The sequence below is a fragment of the Barbus barbus genome, assembly GCF_936440315.1.
Source record: "Barbus barbus genome assembly, chromosome: 19".
In the NCBI taxonomy this organism is placed as follows: domain Eukaryota; kingdom Metazoa; phylum Chordata; class Actinopteri; order Cypriniformes; family Cyprinidae; genus Barbus; species Barbus barbus.
The window spans coordinates 22,326,180-22,349,358 of record NC_136747.1 but is presented as its reverse complement, the minus strand read 5'-3'; the positions used below and the strand labels follow the sequence as shown (position 1 = coordinate 22,349,358).

The following is a 23,179-nucleotide window of genomic DNA, read 5'->3' as shown; positions in this document are numbered from 1 at the left end:
AACACCTAGCAATGTATAAAAACCACACAGAACACCATAACAACCACTTTGCAATGCCCTAGCAACCATCTATAAATCACCTAACATACACCTTTCAATACACTAGCATAACCACCAACAACCATCTACAATTCTAAGATCTAGCAACTACTGAGAACCCCCTAGCAATCACTCATCACCCCAATAACGATCTAGCAATGCCCTAGCAACCACCCATGACACCCTAGATGCGTTCCATTCAACCGTAATTGTACTGGAATTCAGGATATTCCGCCATCTTAAAGGGTTAGTTCACCCAAAAATGAAAATTCAGTTATTAATTATTCACCATCATGCCGTTCCAAACCTGTAAGACCTCGTTCATCTTTGGAACACAAAGTAAGATATTTTTGATAAAATCCAAGAGTTTTCTGACCCTGCATAGACAGCAAGGGAATTTTCATATTCAAGGCCCAGAAAGGTAATAAGGACATTATGAAAATAGTCCATGTGACAGTGGTTCAACCATAAAGTTATGAAGCTATGAGAATACTATTTGTGCGCAAAGAAAACAAAAATAATAACTTTATTCAATGATTTCTCCTCTCCTGGGACAGTCCTCCGTCATTATCGAGAGTACCACGATGCATGTGCTGCACCTTGTTTACAAGCAGAGGAATGCTCATGCATATGTCGTGTATTCTCGAAGCTTCATTAAATAATGGTTTAACCACAGAGGTCACATGGACTATTTTAACGATGTCCTTGCTACCTTTCTGGGCCTTAAACGTGTCAGTTGCTTTGCTGTCTATGGAGGGTCAGAAAGCTCTCGGATTTAATCAAAAATATCTTAATTTGTGTTCTGAAGATGAACCAAGGTCTTACGAGTTTTGAATGACATGAGGGTGACTAATTAATCCCAGAATTCTCATTTTTGGGTGAACTGACCCTTTAAGTGAGACCCCAAGCTCAATGGAACGAACCTGTTCAGTTCGAAGGGCACTGACTGTGGCATAGGGAATAAGGGATACATCGCTTCACAGGAAATGGAGAGGGAGAATCAACCAACGGTTATTGGCTCTGCAATGGAGGAGTTATTATGAAATGTTGTTTCATTTGCATAATGTATTGTATGAATAGGTGGAACTAAGTAAAACCATTGAGAGGCATTTTTTATTTTAGTTTATTTACCTTAGGTGAGTTAAATATAATGCTGCGTGTGGGAAAAGATGAGAGATGAGACCACTACAATCTGTTAACAATCTAAACATATACATTTTGACTATATTTATTAGATACATAATTGTTTATGTATTTTATATGTATTTAAATTTTATAAGTAAAATAAATTACAATATTTATTTATGTTATATCATAATTCTTTGAAGACGTTCCTGGGCATTCCAAATGAGTGATTATTGTCAGCAAAGTCCACTTCAACGGATATCCTGTGCTTAGGGAGTAGGGAGCAGTGAACACTGTGTAGGGAGCCTGTCAATTGGAATGCACCTCCACAATTTTCTAGCAATGGTCTAGCAACCACCCAAAGCATCCTAATAACCACTTAGCCTAGACCTAGCTACAGAACATCCTAAAAACCACCTAGCATTTCCCTTCAGAAACCCCATATCAATCCCCTTAGCAACCACGCAGAAATCCACTGTAACACCTAGCAACCAGTCAGAATAACAACCATTATAACATCCTGCTTGCAATCCCATTTAAAAAAACCCTAACAACCACCTTGCAAATGGCAAAGCGACCATCCATAACCCTATATCAATGACTTTGCAGCCACCTAGAACCATCTAACAATCATCTTGCACAAGCCTAGCAACAACCCAGATAGTCCTAAAAGCCCCTCAGAAACCCAAAAACTATTTCTTTACCTTCCATGCAGAACTCCCTAGTAACCACCTAGCAATGCCCTAGCAACCACCCAGAACACCCTCATAACCACCTAGCAACACATTAGCAACCACCCTCAGCACCTTTCACTGTGGCGGCAAGTTGTTGCTAACGTTTTCTTTAGAAAATGCACATTTGCACAGCATTAATTCTATTTGTTCCACCTGTCTGTCTGGGCTTCTTGACTCGCTTTTCAGTTCCAAGCAAATGTCAAAATGTTTTGAGACACAGTTTCACATCCACTGCGACGCCTGGCGTGTTCACTGCTCACCTCGTTAACAAGATTAATATTACAAGCACTCTAGAACAAGGTCATCAAGTCTTCACCATGTATTTAACTCTGGCCTTGTGCGGTTTAACCCTATTGTGGTGGTATGCACTAAATGAGGCCCAGATCCTGGTTTCTCCTCTTCTTTAATTGAGACCATACTGCTTAGAAACAGGGGCAAAACCCACAAGCCCACACAGTCCACTGAAGCTCCCTCCATCCCTGCTGGTTGCCTTGGCAACTCACCAGTGTAGGCTTCATGTCAGCTCATTCCACAGGCGGTGATGTCATGGGGCCATGCATCGCTTGATTGGCTGAGGAATGTTGCGGTTTCAAAGGAAAGCAAAAGGAAGCACGGACACACCCACTTAGAGAGGAGAAAAAGAGGTCTTAAAGGAAAGATGGTTTAGGGAATTAAGAGTGACAAATCTTTGTCACGTCAGCATAACCTTCCTCTGAACTTACAGATAAAGAACATTGTTTCTCTGTGAATGGTTAATTTAAGGTCCCATTCCTGTTTACCATCGCTCTCTCATTCTCACTGATTAATGTATTGCATTTAAACTTCACTAGAAGCATGCACACCAAGATCAGAGCATACAAATAATGTGATCCAGGAGCCACGCTGTTTCAAAGTCATTCAATATGTGTGAATTTCATCCACATCTGGTCCAGACTGAAGTCAAAGTGCTGAATTAATTGTTTGTGGAACACTTTGTATCCTAGCAGCAGCTGCAGAAATGATCAGAGAAAGCAACTTGAACATCTGAAGTCACTGAGGTCAAACTTTCAGTGACATAAAGTAAATGGGTTTTATGAAGGGTGATTGTGTGTGCGTTGGTCGGTGGCGTAGTGATATATTTGTGTGTTGTGACTGTGAGATATCATATGACTTCCTGCCCTCCTGTCACCCATGTGAACTCACATGACTAGAGAATTGCACGCCTTCAGCATCTTCCCCATGTGACAACTTGCCCCGGTGGTCCTCCCTATATTTTACAAAGGGAAATTACGTTGCTGCCTCCCTTTTCGAGGCAACAGTGACGCCTAGTGGTTGAATGAGCAACAGGAACCTACATTTCACTGCTGGTTGTACCCTGTATAATTGTGTATGTGACAAATAAAAATCTTGAATCTTGAATCTGGAAAGGAAAAGATAGATAGATAGATAGATAGATAGATAGATAGATAGATAGATAGATAGATAGATAGATAGTAAAAATGATAGGCCATGCTGTTGTTGAAATAATATAAACCTCTAAAATACTACTAGTTTAGTTTTTTAGGAGAAACACGCCCCTTGCTTTTCTCCACAGACATGCGCTTTATCACAGAAAAAAATCCTCCCTCATCACGTGATATAATAGCGCTTTCTCATTTGCTCTTCCTCGTCATGTGACGCAACTTTTTCCTCAAAGCTTCAGTTCTGCTGTGTTGCCATGTCCACTAAATATAAGTAAATATAGGTCTCTGTTATTCGCTTACAAGTTAACGACTAGTTTATTTCTAGTTGTAATGTGAACTATAATTCTGTAATTGTATTTTTGTAAATGTAAATGGTTTAAATAAAAACGGTATTTTGCTGTTTACTCATGCGCAAATAAAAACAGAATGACTTGCTCAAATTTGTTTTTAATTAAATTACTTGTTTTTCTTGCGCAACCTGGCAACACCCTTGTCATGTGATATGAACACATTTCCTGTACACTAGCGCTGTCAGAGTCAAACTGAAACAAAATCGTGTCGCTCGTCGCATCTAAAATAAATAAATAATTTAAAAAACCAAAGAAGAAGACCATAAACCACTGTAATATTAGGACAGAACTTGCTATTGACTTGAAACGGACACCTGACGTCTCGTTCTAAGGTCGGATGGTTAGCTAGTTAGTGTTATCCGGTCGCGGTGTGATTTGTTTGTTTTAAATGGACTTATTACAATCCGGTATTTACTAAACTGGACTGACTTGTGCCTGTAACTGTCCGCTACACAACACTGTTCTGGTGTTTACCTGTTCATCGCGGTTGAGTTGAACCTCTTTTTACATCTTGGCGAGATCTAATCTGCCAAACCAATACCAAAATGTCAAAATACACCACTTTTGCTGATGCATCTGATGATCATAATCCATTTCAGGTAATATACTGTTCTTGTTTTTGTAATTACATTGGTTTGGTTTCATTTGTGGCCTTATTTGTGTAGTGCTGTACCTCTTGTGATGCTGTCATAAGGCCAATCATATTAAATGACTGTGGTCTTGTATGAATGATCTCTCCAATCTGTGTCCTTGACATTCTGCTTTGTATTTGAACTGCTAAGTTAGTTGTTGATCACTAAGTATAGCTAAATCGAAGGAATCAACTAACGAAATTAGAAAAATGATTATATGAAATGGCATGTATAAACAGACTATCAGTTTGGACACAGCTATTTATTGTTTATTGTTATTATTTTTTTTAATATTAATTAGGTCATACAAATTTTGAAAGTATAATGTTATGTAGTAGCTGGAAAAGGCTAAGAATACATTTCCATTTTGAAATTTGTGAAAAAAAATGTCACAAACATGTAGGAATTATATAATGGCCAAATAAGGCAAAAATATTGCTCTTATTTCTTACATTTTTAAATTGAAGTGAAGTCTGTACATATGTGCAGTTTATATTTGTCTTTAAATCTAAATTGAAGCATTTAGGTCAAAAGGTTTTTAAGATCATGAGAAACATAAATTCACTCATGTCTGTCATAACTTTTGAGTGGTACTCTATTATTTGTGGTTAATTACTTGCAGTTTATCAGATTAATTATCTTGTGTTGTGAAGGTTAGTCCCCCTGTAGCAAAAGAAGTTTCTCCCTCAGAAACAATGATATTAGTCTAAGATTGTAAGTTTAACGTGCCAGTTCTTAGGCAACCTTGAGTTTGGTTTAAAAATGTTACATTTTTTTGTGGCATCAGCCCAGATAATTAATTTATTATCTATGATCTGCTATAAATGGACTGAAAGGTTTGTTTTTCCTGTGTTTGCAGGATCCATCAGTGACTCAGCACAGCAGCAACACTGGCTATGCCACGCTGGACCTCTACAACCCATTTGACAACAACACAACAGTGGTAAATATGTCCTTCCTAACAATTGTGTTTAAATAGCCTTGAATTATTAAACACATGATGGGAGCTCATGTCAACGTCAGTTACCTCTTCTCTGCAAGAGAAAAGTCTTATCAGAACATTTTGTCACATTGTGTGTTTTGTAATATTATGTTATTCATTTTATGAATTGTTTTGCTCTTTGTTTTGGGTAATGAAGCCTCCACCTCCCTATGAAGCCACATCTCCTGCTGCACCTCCTGCCCAAACGCCTCCCAGCAGAACCACACCAACCGAGCCCAAGAATTACGGATCCTATGGAACACAGGTGCTGTTTAGAGTAACTAAATGAGACGTATTTGTCCACGCAGGGGCATAACACTGGATTTTCTATAATTGTTACATCTAGTGGTTTATTAAGATTTTTACCACAACAGTTACAGCACACAGTTGCCAGTGTATGCATGTTATTTTAGTTAAAAAGCAATATTTTAATAACATTCTGTTAGATCTAGATCTGTCACTATCATAATACAATTCTAGAGTGGTTATTAGGCTGTTTTAACTGTCAAATATTGCATGATAGTTATATAATTTGATCTTATAATTATTTCATTCTATATTTGTACGGCTTTCAGAATTTTTCACAAATAAATGCAGACTGGGTGACCCCACACTTTTGAACGATGGCATATTTGCTACTAATGAATAAACTACTTATTAATAAAGTTCATACTGCTATGGAAGAGTTAACACAGCTGAATTTCAGCTATAGTTTTGCTCCTTGTTGAGTTGCAAACATTTGACCATAAATATATCTCATCGATTTAATACTGTGCTTATTAATATGGTAGTAATAGAAAACAGTTATGCATTTCATAATTGTTAACTGCCTCTTCCTCTATGTCTGTTGCAGTCTGCAGTGAATGCCGCCACAGCAGATCTTTTGAGGAAGCAGGAGGAACTAGAAAGAAAAGCAAAAGAGCTGGAGAGAAGAGAGAGAGAGCTGAATGCACACGCTCTTGGGTCTGGAGCCAGTGAGTGTAGCAATATCTTGATTTCTTGAGAGAAAAATATCTTGATTTCTGTGTTTGCCAGGGGAATTAAATGTAAATGAACCCACAGTGAAATTCCCCTGACTCTTATCTTCAGTTTTACTGCTGGCATTACGTGCATAAAAGGTTTCAGTGGCAGTTTGCGATTAGTATTGCCATTCGCAAGCTGTTTAATAAAATTTTAATGCTAAAGCAGCTCATAACATCTTAGAAATCATATAGGAGTGACCTGTCAACCATTCATAACATTGCTTTGGCGGGTGTTACATGTGCAACCACCACTCACATTTTTTGAAACTGTACTTATCTAGATGCATTACGGAAGGTTTTGATATAAATTATTTAATCTATCAAAATGAGTGAAGTACTCTCCGCTCCATTTGCACATTTTATCATATTCAAATCCACTTTTGGATAAACGGTTTTACACAATTCTGCAGATTTTCAATGCAGAAAATAGGACAAGCAATCAGTGTGTTTTTAAGAATGAGAGGCTTCATTTCAGTCAAGATTAGCAGAACATACAAATAACGCATTACTACTTTTTCCACTATAGTTTTTTTTTCATTCCTTTTTACACTTTTTTTGAATCCTGATAAAGGATCAGCACAAAAGAGAGCAAAGTACTGCAGGAATAGATGTGTAAAAGATGATGGGCATTAAACAAGTGTATTTTAAGAACTGATGTGATTATTTAGATGGACTAATTGTTGGTCAGGGTTACATTGAAAGCGTAGAGATGGATGAGACCTGAATGAGAGAGGAGGGAACAAAAAAATGGAACGGTTAAAATGATGACAGTGATGGATGGATGGTATTTTCAAAGGAGTAAGATTTAGACCTTGGCGGTAATGAACAAGACATTAATGGAGTGATGCTTGCGGATGTGATTGATGAATGGGGGAAATGAATCTCTTTCTGTGTCCTTCTCCCTCAGCTCGTCAGAATAATTGGCCCCCATTGCCCTCCTTCTGCCCAGTGGGACCGTGCTTCTATCAGGACATTAATGTGGAGATTAGCCAAAGCTTCCAGCGCACTGTCACCACCATGTACTACTACTGGATGTGTAAGTTTGCTCTGTTTAGTATGTCTTTTGCAGTGTGTGGAAGGTTCTGATTTGTATCTGTCCTCCATAATTTTTAGTAAATACTTTAATTATGAATTTATCCTGTGTGCTTTCATCTGTTAAACTGAAATAGTCTCCTCTGTAGTGATTGACCAATACATTGGCCAGACTTATTAATCAACACTATTTGGTCATTTTGAGCTGTGAATCCTTTTCAGTGGACAAGTTTAAAAAAAATGTAGTACATAAATAATAATAATAATTAAAAAAAAAACGGTTGTTCACTCATAACGTGATATTGTAAGATACCTTTGACTAGTTATGTACTTATCATAATGCTGATATTGTATTTACCCTCATATTGTTCCAAATGACGCTTTATGTTAATGAAAGAATTCATACAGGTTTAGAAAGACATAATAATGAGTAAATTATGACAGAAATTTATTTTTTGGTTGATCTTTTGCTTTAGTTTTAGCAATTGTGTGTATCATTCAATTGTGTTATGTAGCACGTATCAGCAGTTGCTCCCTAGTATAGGCATATTGGTCAGTCACTACTTCAGTATATTAGTTGGCTTGCAATTGCAATTGGCCTGCAGTTTTCCTTTGTACTTATCTTTCTCTCTCTTTTTACCCACTTCTCTCATCTCTTTTTCTTAGTCACAGCATGCACTTTGCTCTTTAATTTCATCTCCTGTTTGGCTATGTTCTGTGCGGATCCCAATAGTGGAGTTGGTTTCGGCCTTGCCATACTCTGGGTTCTCCTCTTCACTCCCTGCTCCTTTGTTTGTTGGTACAGGCCTGTGTACAAAGCCTTCAGGTACGTACCACTGTGGTCTCTCGCTGAGGGTGGGACACCTAACTTGTCAATTTTTTTTCAGCTGTAGCAAACCCATTTCAGCAATACTCAGATATTAAGTGCATTTAAAGGAATAATCACCCAAAATTGAAAGTTTGCTGAAAGTTTACTCACCCTCAGGCCATCCAAGATGTAGATGAGTTAGTTTCTTCAACAGAACAGATTTGGAGAAATTTAGCATTCCATCGCTTCCTCACCAATGGATCCTCTGCAGTGAATGCGTGCCGTCAGAATGAGAGTCCAGACAGTTGATAAAAATCACAATAATCCACAAGTAATCCACACCACTCCAGTCAATCAATGAACATCTTGTGAAGCAAAAAGCTGCATGTTGTAACTTGTAATAATAAAATCCACGATTAAGATGTCTTTAACTGCTTATCCATTGATTCCAGCTAAAATACTGGAAAGTCTTCCAAGAATGATATTGCTTTCTTCAGTAAAAAATTAATCTTGTCTAAATCAGGAGAGAAACATATCAAGCATTGAAATTAACATTTACGAAGACGTTGGATTTTGATGTGAGAGGACAACAGGGGATTTAAGGTTTAAAGCTTTAGACTTTGAAGGTTACAACTCTTAATGATGGATTTGTATCTTAGTAACACACAGCTTTTCACAAGACGTTAATTGAGGGACTGAAGTCGTGTGGATTATTGTGATATTTTTATCAGCTGTTTGGACCCTATTTCTCACGGCACCCATTCACTGCAGAGGATCCATTGGTGAGCAAGCGATTTAATGCTGAATTTCTCCAAATCTGTTCCCATGAAGAAACAAACTTATCTTGCATGGCCTGAGGGTGAGTACATAGAATTAATAATTATTATTATAATTATTAATTGGACTATTCCTTTAAGTGCATTAAGTGTCATTACTTCTGCTTATTACTGAATAAACTCATATCTTAGTATTAAACTTTGGCATAAAACTTGTTCTGCAGAATCTCAAATTATACAGATTTCATTTTTGAGTTTGTTATACCATTATGTTAACATTTTTTGAGCATTTAGAATTCATATGTCCACCAATTGATTCCAAACATAATGAACTTGTCATTGTGCGCTTCCGTTTCTCAACAGGAGTGACAGTTCCTTCAACTTCTTTGCATTTTTCTTTGTCTTCTTCGCCCAACTGGTGCTTTATGTTATGATGACTATTGGTATCCCTGGCTGGGGCTTCAGGTGAGCTTGACAAAACAGGCACCTTTATACAAATTTGGTACTTAACTGTTTATTGTTTTTTAGTGTCATTCCATTCTTACCAATTCAGCCACTGGCTTGATACTTTCTCTCTCATTTGTGTCTCAGTGGGTGGATCGTGAGTTTAGCCGCTCTTAGCAAGAACAAGGCAGTGGGTGCGATTATGATGATAAATGCTGTGCTCTTCACCGCTCAGGCGGCCATGGGAGTGGTGTTGCTCAAGAGGGTAAATCACATCACCAATAACAGCATCCACTGGCAGTCAAATTAGGGATATAATCTTACGTATAAATTGAAAACCATACCAAATGTTTATAATCTTTGAACAATAATGTATGTAGAATTTTAGTTCAAAATGCTTAATTATATTGATCTGTTGAATGGCATTTTTTTTTTGTTGCATCTTCTCCCATCAGGTTCATTCTATGTACAGGAAGACCGAAGCAAGCTTTCAGAAGGCCCAAGCTGAGTTTGCTACCGGTGTGCTTTCCAATCAGGCAGTGCGTCAGGCAGCCACCAATGCCACTGTTTCTGCCGCACAAGGTGCCTTCACCGCACCCCGGTAGAGAGACCTGAATGAAAGAAAAGAAATGCGGTTGAAGAACCTGATTGCTTACACAGCCTTGAGACAAAGTGATTATTCTAGCACTGGCCAAGTTGGAAACCAATGCACTTACCCTAGACTCCTCTAGCATGCATGTCAAGATACACAAAACCCATAATGATAATAAAACATTGGATTTATTTTTGTATTTGTTGGTCTGACTGAGCATTAGGCCATTAGTTCAGACATGCAAAAAGGATCTAGGTGTTGGTTAATTTCAAATGATAACTTATATTTCAAGTTCATTGTCATTATATGAATACTGTGTATGAGGATCTACGATCAACTAATACAATAGTCTTTACGTTTATCATGCTAGAAAAAGTCACTGTAATAATTTGTTAAGACCGTAAAAATAGCTAATACTACAGGCTTTGGCTTATAATTCTTGTCTCTTTTACATTTCTGAAGCTTGTAAGTGTAAGGTACAGCAGCCTTGCAGATTCAACAAAGACATGCCACATTCTGCCTTTGCTTTTCCTGTGATTTCTTTCTTTGTGTAAATAGCTGTACTTGGTGAGGAAAGGGATAATTTCATTGCTCTAGAATGGAGGTTGCTACTTAGAACCTGTGAAGTTTAACTTGCCAAATGTTTTTCTTAAACAAAAGAGAGAAATCCCATATCATATTTTAGAGATTTCACGATTCTGTTTATTAGTCTGTTGGTGGATGGATTTCTTGCTTTGACCTTTATTTATGAAAAAGCATGTTTTGATGCAGCTTGAACTACTGTATGTACCTCTTTGCAGTTATACACGACTAATGTTTTATTTTCATGAGTTGAAACAGGTCATTTGTGCTTTGAAAAGCTTTGGAATACAGAATCAAACTTCATACCTTGATATAAAACTCCAAATTTCCTATCAAAATGTGGTAGCAGAGATTGGTTCGGTTATCAGTGGCCAACATATTTGTGTTGCTTTTGTGATTTGTAACTTTGTTTTTTTTTTTTTTGTAATTTCAATCTAACATTTTGTCTAACACTATAGTATATACCTAAATGGAAGTATTACTTGGTTGTTTTACTGTTATTGTATTGCTGCTGTATGTTCTTGTAACTGTCACTGTGTTATTTGTTTTATTAAAGTTTATGAATATGCATCTTATACTTTGCCTTTGCACTTATTATTTGTGACCCTGGACCACAAAACCAGTCATAAGTAGCACGGGTATATTTGTAGCAATAGCCAAAATACACTGTATGGGTCAAAATTATCCATTTATATTTTATATATTAAGTAAAGATCATGTCCCATGAAGATATTTTGTATATTTTAGTTTTTGATTAGTAATATGCATTGCTAAGAACTTCATTTGGACAACTTTACAGGCGATTTTCTCAATATTTTTATTTATTTTTTTGCACCCTCAGATTCCAGATTTTCAAATAGTCGTATCTCAGCCAAATATTGTCCTGTCCTAACAACCCATACATCAATGGAAAGCTTTCAGATGAAGTATGAATCTCAGTTTAAAAAAATGGACCCTTATGGTCCAGGGTCGCAGATTAAACGAGGAAATGAGAGTCCCGCCCCAAACTCACGCTATTGGCAGAGAGTCACCATCTCGTTTTCTGATAGGCTAACACGTGCGGGTCGTGGTCAGATTGATTCATTCATTCCTGTTTAATAAACCAACAGTTCTACAATATTTTATGAATTTGTTTAGTTTTATATTTTTCTTTTGTAGTTGTTATACAAGTGTCTTCAAAGTCATTATATGTTTATTTTATTATCTTCTATCAGGTTTCTATTTTCAAGTATATGAAAATATACTTTCTCCCAGGAAATTATTATAAATGGTGCGATGTTTTAAATTAATTTGTGGAAATAATGACGCTTTACCGTTTGGAAACTCGTGGATATGAAGTAGCTTGATCGAAACGACGCGTCTCCTTGTGAACCGACGCTCCTTTCAGAGCGCGACGCGTAGCGTCACGTCCTACAGAAGCTATTATTGAGTGAAGATGGCGGAGGCGGCCGCTGCTGCTCCACGACAGAGGTTCTTCTGTCACTGTTGTAGAGGAGAAATCGACCCCAAGCTGCCTGTAAGTACACAGCTACACATAGTTAATGAAAACCCATGCGTTGTGTGTGCTTGCCCCGTGATACGCCTCAACGCAACTTCATTTTTCTTTCTTAAAGTGGTGATAACTTCTAGTAGAAGCACTAACTTTCAGTATTGAATATTTCATATAAATTCACGCGCATTGGTACAGGTGTATTAGGTGTATGGGAATGTGCTTCATGTAACTAAACGTTTTAAGGAGTGTGTGATGAGTGTCATGGTTGCGAGGAATTCAGTATCCAAGTTTGGGAATTACACTGATGCCAAATATAGCACAGCCTCGACCGTCTGCAGCCCTGTTGAAGTAGAAACACACATACAGTACATTCATTGGCAGGTGTCTGACATAAAGGTGGATGCTTGCATGTCATTTAATAATACATTTCATATATTTAGCGTCTGCTAAATGTAAATATATTTACATTTTACATTTAGTCATTTAGCAGATACGTTTATTTATATATATTTATTTAATTTTCCAATCCTTTATTAATCCTGCCTTTTTTTTGTAATATGTGTTGGATGAACAAGTAAATATAAAATCGCACTGGCATACAGTCATTCAATGGTCAACTATGTAATGAATGTAGAGTATAACTGAAAGGTTGAACTGTATTCTTAGGACAAAAGTATTTTTTTAATGAATGTCAGGTCGGGGCAAGTTGTCACAGGTGTTTTAATACAATTTTAATAGCTTTTCGAAGTCAGGATTATAGTAAAATAAATGCATCCATCCTGAGAATTATTCACTGCAGTTAAACTAGTGGCAACTATCTCCAACATCTCCTGTCTATAATCTTACATTTAATTTATACTATCAAAAAAAATGTATATGTTTAAAATACATTTATTTCATGCTAAATATAGTTCAAATCTATTAACATATTTACTGACATATCGCTCGAGAGTTACTGATGTAAAAATTATAATTCAACTTTATTTGGGGTACTGCTTGTGCACAATGCACATTTCTTAATATTAAGCCTAAAATGTGTTTTAATGTCACTATTGATGAGTATTGTATGATCTTTGAATAATATCAGTCTTTAAATGCCGAATATTAATGGTTTACCAAAAGTATACTTGCAGTAGTTCCACTTTAGCGCAATCAAACATACTCAGTATATCTTTAGTTGGACATCAACACTACTTCCACACAATTAAAGTGCATTAAGTACAAAAGTAGTTGTTCCAATTTAGCAGACTTGAAGTATGCCAGTAGTTTATTATACCAAAAGTACAACTGCAGGGTATTTTTATAAAATACAGAAATATGTAAATGCGTTTGTAGTACACTTAGCATGAAATAAATTTATAGTGATTGTTTTTCTTTTCTTCACTAGGGCAAACACATAAGCCCATATTTAAAAAAAAAAAAACCTGAATTTCAAAATCAGAATTTAGAGGCAGTTAGCTTAGGACTGATATCTGATAAATAATAACCTAGAAAACATTATAGATAAACATTTTTACATCTATTGTTTTGTAATATTGTGTGTTTGAACAGGAATATGTTTGTCCCAGATGTGAATCTGGCTTCATTGAAGAGGTGTCAGAGAACTCAAAGTATGTCTTGCTTTTTTGTCGGTAACTAATGATCAAGAAATGTTTTTTTTTTTTTATTGCTGTAATTTCATACATCTGTTTACTCAACTTAGATAATATATATCCTTTGTAATTATGATGTTGGTTATTTACAATGAGTAACACATGTTTCATTAGTCTTCTTCAGAGTCGAGATGGTGCTGCTGCTGCTGCAGGTGATGACATGGCTTCACAGTTTGCAGAGGTATATTTTTTTTTCATGACCTTCCTATAATTGATCATAAGAGCATCATGCATATATCATTAAATAAAACTATTAAAAAACATTTTTAGAAAATATTTTTGGGAAAATGTTACCTTGCCAAAGCAATAAATGCAATAAAATGAATTAATGAAAAGTGGAAATAAATGAAGAAGTAAAAACTAAAATAAAAATTACATCGAAATAGTAATATTTTATAAAACTAAAATGAATAAAAATGACAGGAGCACATAACAGAATTACAAAAAAAAGTAAAAAAAATCTAATTCAACATATTTATAAGAACTATAATTTGCTAAAATAACTAAAATAAGCCTTTTGTCTTTTCCGTTAGCTTTGGCAGCTGCTCTTCATGGAACATTCAGCGCTCCTCTCCGACCCCACCGTCACAGACACGCTCCGCAGCCGCTCCGGGGTCGAGGCAGCAGTTGGTGATCCTGCCCCTGAGACAGCGGCACCTGAAGCGCCCGTGGAGACGTTATCAGACTGCGCAGAGCCTGCACTCCTCCCTCAACAAAACAGCCAGCAGCGTAACTCTAGACTGGATCAGGGACCGGCTGTGGAGGGGTGTGTATGGCCACTTGTTACAGCTGCCATCTACCAGGAGTTCTGAAAGATCGAATATCTGTATTTCTTAAATCTTAAAATATCTTAAATTTTAACATTCATACACACACACATATATATACATACACACACAGTGGGGCAAATAAGTATTTGATACACTGCTGATTTTTCAAGTTTTTCCACTTACAAAGAATGGAGAGATCTGTAATTTTCATCGTAGGTACACCTCAACTGTGAGAGACAGAATTTTTTTTTTAAATCCAGAAAATCACATTGTATGATTTTTTAATAATTTCCATTTTATTGCATGAAACAAGTATTTGATACAATAGAAAAATAGAACTTAATATTTGGTACAGAAATCTTTGTTTACAATTACAGAGGTCAGACGTTTCCTGTAGTTCTTGACCAGGTTTGCACACACTGCAGCAGGAATTTTGGCCCACTCCTCCATACAGGTCTTCTCCAGATCTTTCAGGTTTTGGGGCTGTTACTGGGCAACACAGAGTTTCAGCTCCCTCCATAGATTTTCTATTGGGTTCAGGTCTGGAGACTGGCTAGGCCACTCCAGGAACTTGAAATGCTTCTTACGGAGCCACTCCGTAGTTGCCCTTGCTGTGTGTTTGGGGTCATTGTCATGCTGGAAGACCCAGCCATGACCCATCTTCAATGCTCTTACTGAGGGCAAGAGGTTGTTGCCCAAAATCTCGCGATACATGGCCCCATCCATCCTCCCCTCAATACGGTGCAGTCGTCCTGTCCCCTTTGCAGAAAAGCACCCCAAAGCATGATGTTTCCACCCCCATGCTTCACGGTTGGGATGGTGTTCTTGGGATTGTACTCATCCTTCTTCTTCCTCCAAACACGGCGAGTGGAGTTTATACCAAAAAGTTCTATTTTGGTCTCATCTGACCACATGACCTTCTCCCATGCCTCCTCTGGATCATCCAGATGGTCTTTGGCAAACTTCAGACAGGCCTGGACATGTGCTGGCTTGAGCAGGGGGACCTTGCACGCGCTGCAGGATTTTAATCCATGACGGTGTAGTGTGTTACTAATGGTAACCGTTGAGACTGTGGTCCCAGCTCTTTTCAGGTCATTGAGCAGGTCCTCCCGTGTAGTTCTAGGCTGATCCCTCACCTTTCTCAGGATTATTGATACTCCACGAGGCGAGATCTTGCATGGAGCCCCAGTCCGAGGGAGATTGACAGTCATCTTGAATTTCTTCCATTTTCTAATAATTGCACCAACAGTGTTCTTGCCTTTTCACCAAGCTGTTTGCCTATTGTCCTGTAGCCCATCCCAGCCTTGTGCAGGTCTACAATTTTGTCCCTAGTGTCCTTAGACAGCTCTTTGGTCTTGCCCATAGTGGAGAGGTTGGAGTCTGATTGATTGAGTGTGTGAACGGGTGTCTTTTATACAGGTAACAAGTTCAAACAGGTGCAATTAATAGAGTGGAGGATAGGAGGGCTTCTTAAAGACAAACTAACAGGTCTGTGAGCCAGAATTCTTGGTGGTTGGTAGGTGATCAAATACTTATTTCATGCAATAAAATGGAAGTTAATTATTCAAAAATCATACAATGTGATTTTCTGGATTTTATTTTTTTTTAGATTCTGTCTCTCACAGTTGAGGTGTACCTACGATGAAAATTACAGATCTATCCATTCTTTGTAAGTGGGAAAACCTAAAAAATTGGCAGTGTATCAATTACTGATTTGTGCGTGTGTGTGTGTTTCCACTCGAAAAAGTTCCACAAAATCATAATAAAAAAACTGATATTTCCAAGTTCTCCATGAAAGGAAAATCTGATTGATTAAAAGTTCCACAAAGGCTGCAATTTTAGTCATCATTTAATCATTATCAATCCTTAGCAGTCATTAATGCTTTTAAATTTGAGCAAGTAGACACGCATGTCTCGGAATTTTTCTTCAGTGGAATTTCTTCACTTATTTTTTTGATTATTAATGGAACAATCCTGTCTTTGTCTCTTTAATTAAGGATTGTCCAGCAGTTTCTGGCTGGTCTGTTTTCCAATTCTGACAGTGCAGGTTCCCAAACCTCCTCATGGTATGTTTTGTGGTTTACTGTCATTCTTTTTGGTCCAATATGTTCCCGGTATAACATTCCTTTTAATCAATCAATCAAAAACATTTTGGGTTTGACTGGGCTTAAACAATATTCATATCACCCCATCACCTCCGTTGTTTGACAGGAATGTTGTTCCAGAACCAACAAAAGATATTCAATGTGCCCTTTTGTCATACAAACTCATTCATTTGCATATGTCAAGACCATATCTACAAATCCATCCAATGATTTATCAATAACCTGTTCCTCAGGTCCAGCATGCTGCACTCGAACCCTGGAGATTATGCATGGGGACAAGGAGGTTTAGATGTGGTCATCACACAGGTGAGTCACACTGACATCATCCGATGATATGACTCATGTTCTCAACCATTTTGCCGCATTGGTCTTCCCAGCATTTTGCTTGTTGGTACTTAAATTTGTCCTCAGACCTGAGCCAAGCACATTATAGAATTCTTGCTGAAATTAAAGAAGCATTAGAAATATCCTGCTCCCCAACCGCTGCAGATTTTTTTTCTTCCTCATCCAGTTGCTTGGTCAGTCTGAAAATTCCGGCCCCCCTCCTGCTGAGAAGGAGATGATCTCATCTCTCCCCACCGTTAGCATCTCCTCAGAACAGGCTGGTAAGTTCCCATAATCCTCTGAGTCACCACTCACACTTCATTTTAAGTGCTATAAAGCAAAACAGTGCTGTTCACATATTTCTGGTCACCTCCAGGAAGCATTTTTCCTGCTTTTCTGGCAGACTATTGTATTGAGTATGGAGAGGGTGAGCTGGAAAGTGTTAAAACATGATGAATATGTACGATTCTGACAGCAGCGCATTGTGTAGAAGCCATATTTATATCAAATGTTTCCAGAGACTCACATTTTTCCCCTCATGTGTTTGGCAACCAACGTTCTTTGAAGTATCTTTTTTTGTGTTCAGCACAATGAAGAAAGTTATACAAGTTGCAACGACATGAGAATAAGTAAATGATAACAGAATTTTGATATTTGGGTGGACTGTCCCTTTAAGAAATTTGTAACTGAATGAACAAACTGATTTGTAGCTCATCACTCAGTAATATGAGGGGAAAATATGAGTCTCTGGTAATATTTGATATGAATATGGTATATACACAATTGCACAGATCCATTTTGTTTTTTGATTTTCATTTTTGGGTGGACTATGCCTTTAATTTCCAGGGTTCTATTTCACAGTACAAGCAGCACTTGACAATTGCTCTCTCCATTTTTCTTGTGCACATTTTTTTTCTACGTCTCTCTCTCAGCATGCCGGCTGGAATGCCCTGTGTGTAGAGAGGAGTACTCTGAAGGGGAATCTGTCCGACAGCTGCCCTGTCTGCACTACTTTCACAGCAGCTGTATTGTACCCTGGCTACAACTGGTATGAGTCTCATAAAATGACCTTAGCGCTGGATCTTTTGACATCAGACCCATGTTTTTTAACAGAATAAAGTAATGTAGTGCTGTTTGTCATAAACAGTGGCAGCCCGTTCATTTAAATCCTTGGTTATAGCATATTTAACTCACAAGCAAAATGTTGGGAAGGACCTCTAGTGGACAGAGGAAAAACAGATTTACTCTAATGGACTAATTAAAGCCCATAGAACTGGGCTGCGTTTCCCAAAAACATGGTAAGCCTAAGTGGATCGTAGCTCCATTGGTTTCAAAGGGTCTACGATGTACTTAAGCTTACAATGCTTTTGGGAAATGCAGCCCTGCTCAGTTGTGATGTCAATTTGTAGACCAACCCAAAAACCAATTCACCCTCGGGAATTTCCAGTGGGTTTTTAAAATGTCAGGTTTAGATTTATGAAATCTGTAAACACCGTAAACTTTGTGGTTAACATTACTTGAACAGACTTTACCATCTTCTCTCTACAGCATTTCACACAGTCAAACTGCAAACGTGAATTTGAGGTGGCAGGTTTGAAATGTGTTTAGATGTTAGTGATATTTCAAAACCATATGCCATGTAAAACTAAGTTATGTGCTAAAATAACCTACACTAGCATTCAAAAGTTTGGTAAGATTTTTTTTTAATGCTTTTGTAAAAAAAAAAAGTATTTTAATCACCAAGGCTGCACTTGTTTAATTACAAAAAAATGAACTGGAATATTGTGAAATATTATTACAATCTTAAATAACTGTTTTAATGCATTTTAAAATATAATTTATTCCTGTGATGGCAAAGCAGTCTTCAGTGTCACACGATCCTTCTGATTTGGTGCTCAGGAAACATTTATCATCAATGTTAATTGATAATATTTGTGTCTTTTCAGGATTCTTTGATGAACAGAAAATTAATTTGAAATTGTATTTGTTTGGTAACTTTATAAATGTCTTTACAGTAATTTTTGATCAATTTAATGTTGTTGGCTGAATAAAAGTATTAATTTATTTTTTTTAAATCATAGATAACCAACATTTTTGAATAGTAGTGTACATGAAGAAATAAGACAATTACTGTTCTGTCCTCATTAGTACTGTTCTATGTTAATAGCACGACACCTGCCCTGTCTGCCGGAAAAGTCTGGATGGTGAAGACCGGGGTTTCCAGCCACTGACAGGACTTCCACGGGCAATTCCCTCACATACGAATGTAGAGGAACGTAGCACATTTGAGACTCTTTAGCCTCCTTTTGCTTCATTATTCTGATCAATCCAGGACAGAGAGAAGCGCCACAGCCCTGTGCATCAGTGCTTCACAGAGCCCCTAAAAAGAGTGCCTTCTATTTCAAAAGACATTTTAATTGAGGCTCTTTCAGTCAGTATCTGTCTGATTAGCATTTATATCTGTTAATTGTCTTTTTGCAAAGTTGTGCCCAAAATCCTACCAATGATGATTACAATCCAACCTGAACTTTCATATTTCAACGAACACAGCACACGTGTGATGCATTTTAATCAATTTAAAAAATTCCAGTTTGGAACAAACACAGTCTCTTAGGTGGGCCGCAGGACTGGAGCTCTGAGATAGATGATACAGATGTCTCAGGGGATACAGTTCAAGTTGCATATGCATATTTAATGGCACGGCATACGTTTACCCTGTAGCTTCTTCAGAGCTCTTGTTTTAATACCTCACAGTGAAGTAAGCGCACAGTTCACTTTCCCTTATCTGTCAATGGATGATATCTGCTCCGCACATGCCTTCACTCTTATGAAGGTACCATAAACACACAAAGATTTAGATTACTACTCAAGTTTTGCACTGTGAAACGTTTCGTTTGTTGTACTGTACATGTTTTGGGTTGATAGTTTGCACTGGTGTTTTCTGTTTGACATCACAATGTGTTTATTTTGTGGGTTCTTGTGGATAGATAGAAAAATAATTTATTGTATGCTATGCACAAGTTATGAAGCTGTTTTAGATCTCTTCTTGATGAATCCTCTTGGTGCTGATCCTCAGGGATCCTTGACTGCTCCATATTTTAATAGTGAGACAGTCCCACTCATAATTTCATACAATATGGCCTTTGAATATTTTGAGTGTCATTTGGAATTTTATACCACACTATCACACAGATAAAGGTAAAATGTTTACAAGAAAAAAAAAGTAACATTGAATAACTACGAAAAGGCACATATCTTTACCCATAGGCCAATCTGTTTCATATTGCACTCTCAAACAAATAAATAAATATTTGTTAAGACAATTTTTCTGAGTTTTAGACATCAGAGCGTGAGAACTATATGGGGGTTTTGATGATGATAAAAAACGATTTCGGTAAACATTTATTTTACATATTCAATTTCAAAATGACCAAGTACTTTAAGCCTTGTGTGGAATTAAACAAGTTATATAAGTTATATTTATTCAGATAGGGTGTAATCAATTGATCAAAAGTGACAGTAAAAAAATTAGTGTTACAAAAGATTTCTATTTCAAATAAATGCTGATCTTTTGAACTTTCTATTCTTCAAAGAATCCTAGAAACATATATCACAGTTTCCACAAAATAATAATCACAACTGTTTTCAAGATTGCAGAAATGTTTCTTGGACACAAAATCTGCATATTAGAACGATTTCTGAAGGATTATGTGATACTGAAGACTGGCGTAATGGCGTCTTAAAAATCTAGATTTCTAGATAAATTACATTTTAATGATATTAAAACAGTTGTTTAATAAAATCTAATAATACTACTTTTACTGTGTTTTTCCAATGTACAATGTAGAAGTTATAAAGTAAGGTTTGCATTACAAACTGATAAGTCACATATTGTTTCCAATGACATCTGTCCTTACATTATTTTCTACGATAATGCTGAATGCCCAGCTTCTTCATTTCTGCCATTAATGTGCAATACATCACCATGCCATGCAGTCAGTCTAATTATCATCTCATTTGCATCTTAAAAACCCAACATATTAATTATGAAACAGCATCAATTTCATTATATATTATAAACCATAAAGTTTGATTTCCACCTGTTTCACCAAGGACATTTTTGCGTTATTCGTAAATATAAGTCACGTGGCTATTAATATTTTTTCCATGAAGCAATACGCCGGCAATGATAATACCTTGACATGTTATAATAAGACACTAGGCACTTGTGTAAATGCAGAATTGACCAGCCACTTAGGTCAATGTCAAAAAATAACCATATGGATTGCCCAACCGTAGTGCAGCGTCCCTCCTCCTCCAAGCCTGATCCAAAAGTTCAGTGGGATTTTGTGTGGACACAGTAAAAGGTCAAATAAAAAGCAGGTTTCAGTTGTCGTTGCTGCTCTAATGACTGAATTCTGCCCACTTATACAGTTACACAACCCTCTCCACAGCTACAATTCCCATGAGCGTCTCAACATTTCACTGTAGTTAAAGACTGAGACAACACGACACCTCTTCAGGAGCCAGAAATTGTTATAATGGTTGCCCTTTCGCAACAGCAGCTTGTATTGATTCATCTCACTAACTCTTGAATCTGTCAACTAAACTGTAAGTTTAACTCCTTACGCCAGTAGGTGGCGTCAAGTGAGTGTTTTGTTTTTTGAGTCACTGAGTCATATACTCGACGATTCGTTAAAAAAAGTCGTTCACAATTACAACCAAGTACTAATTTGTTTGTATAAATATATTCAGAGGTATGTAGCCTATACACATTTAGTTTGTTTACATTTAGTTCATTTTGTTTATGCACATTTCCTTCAGACTTGGAACATCTAATAGTTCATCTGTCTGTTTATTGTAAGTGAGTGCTGAAGTTGCTTAATGCATCAAAGTCAGGTGGATTCTGATTGGCTGTCACTTATTTTATCGTTCATCAGCTGGAAAAAAAGTTGATTTAAATTAGTATTTTTATTTTTGAATATTAATATTTCACTGTAAAATAGAAACTTGAGTATTTAAGAAAAACAATATAATAATTATTTTATTTTACATTATAACTAAGTTAAATAAACCACATAATTCCTCTGTGAGGGCCGTTCTCAGCAAGGACCATAACTAACGAATAATTCTATAGTTTAATAACATTCTAATTCTATGAGAATAGAGAATTCCACACCATCACTATGACGAGATTTGTTCAAGCATTTCAGAGGCTGTGCAATGAGATCGGTCTATTGGTTGGTCCAGTTTTATGCTGACCCATCGCAAAGTCACATGACTTTTTTGATGCGCATTAAGGAATTTATTCAGGAGAAAAGTGTATCCATCGTAGTTTATGCGCATGTTTTCTTACCGGATAAGAAATTGATCCTACTTAGTTGAGCGCATAAGTGTTTTTATGTGCATTTTTAGAATGTATGCGCATCTTTTTTTTTTGTGATATCCCAAAATGCGTACCATAAATATAGGTGGCTGGAAACCTAGCGAACTGCCCTCGACTCTCCTCCCTTCGCCCCCTCCCTCACTCACTGTGAGAATGCCCTGACAGAAACGATACGGGCTTAGCAGACATGGAGGCCCGATTAACGAGAGAGGCCCATTCCGAGCTCGACTAACGCGGACCCGGAGAGGGATTCGGGCGACACATCGGATTATCACGGGTAACGAGCGCCGCTCAGAAGACGAGGGAGAGGGGGAAGAATTTGAGGGAGAGATCCATTTCGGGTGCTCTGTTGATTCAACGCAGCAGCCGCCATTTTGTTGACAGTTCGTGTTTTTAATAACCCGTGCAGGGCTCATCCCGAAGAGCGTTAGATTTTTGTATTCCGCTTCTTTTGGTCCTTCTGAGGATGTTTTTATGCTATTGTTGGATTTTTATTGACGGCCTGTGCGAGAAGGGAACACTTTACTAATGTGATCCCCACCAACTGCTTCGTTACATTACTAGCCGTGTGGACGGATCGTGGGGTTAGCTAGCCATTCCAGCAAATGTGCTTGACAGGACAGATCATTAGAGAGAGGGGTTAGTGGGACGATCTACCAGCCGTGAAATCACTCGTTTGGGGGGTTGTAAACAACACAGAGACGTGAGTTGAATGACCGTTGACGTTGTATACGTTACGTGTGTTATAGCCGCGATGTTGGGCAAAGCCAACTTATCTTGCTCACAGACATGTGTCTTTCAAAATTGCAATGGCAGCTAGGTATTCTGACATCCCTTTGTAGTAACAGTCTTAGTCTAATAACTTGCTATTATTGTTTCATACAGCCTAG

General features: G+C 37.3%; 3 protein-coding genes across 4 annotated transcripts in view; all 3 read left to right on the top strand.

Annotated features, from left to right (window-relative positions):
* Positions 1-3,552: 3,552 nt before the first annotated feature.
* Positions 3,553-11,134, top strand: LOC306884887 (secretory carrier-associated membrane protein 3-like). The gene is made up of 9 exons (XM_079441118.1): positions 3,553-4,289; positions 5,182-5,265; positions 5,462-5,569; positions 6,158-6,278; positions 7,234-7,362; positions 8,025-8,184; positions 9,306-9,407; positions 9,534-9,651; positions 9,842-11,134. Exons 1-9 carry the CDS (start codon positions 4,236-4,238, stop codon positions 9,989-9,991), a joined length of 1,026 nt encoding a protein of 341 aa, XP_079297244.1. The 5' UTR covers positions 3,553-4,235; the 3' UTR covers positions 9,992-11,134.
* Positions 11,135-11,642: 508 nt separating this feature from the next.
* LOC306885102 (E3 ubiquitin-protein ligase RNF115-like) lies at positions 11,643-20,716 on the top strand. The gene is made up of 9 exons (XM_079441442.1): positions 11,643-12,076; positions 13,604-13,662; positions 13,819-13,885; positions 14,238-14,470; positions 16,472-16,540; positions 16,813-16,885; positions 17,091-17,184; positions 17,836-17,951; positions 19,071-20,716. The coding sequence occupies exons 1-9, from the start codon at positions 11,996-11,998 to the stop codon at positions 19,200-19,202; spliced, it is 924 nt and encodes a 307-aa protein (XP_079297568.1). The 5' UTR covers positions 11,643-11,995; the 3' UTR covers positions 19,203-20,716.
* A 1,712-nt stretch (positions 20,717-22,428) lies between these two features.
* LOC306884806 (histone-lysine N-methyltransferase ASH1L-like) overlaps positions 22,429-23,179 on the top strand; it is a 31,018-nt gene continuing 30,267 nt past the window's right edge. Inside the window, exon 1 of one of the 2 annotated variants that reach the window (XM_079441007.1) lies at positions 22,429-22,566. The gene's annotated coding sequence lies outside the window, so the exon portion shown is untranslated. The remainder of the gene's footprint in view (positions 22,567-23,179) is intronic. The other variant, XM_079441008.1, reaches the window with a different exon arrangement.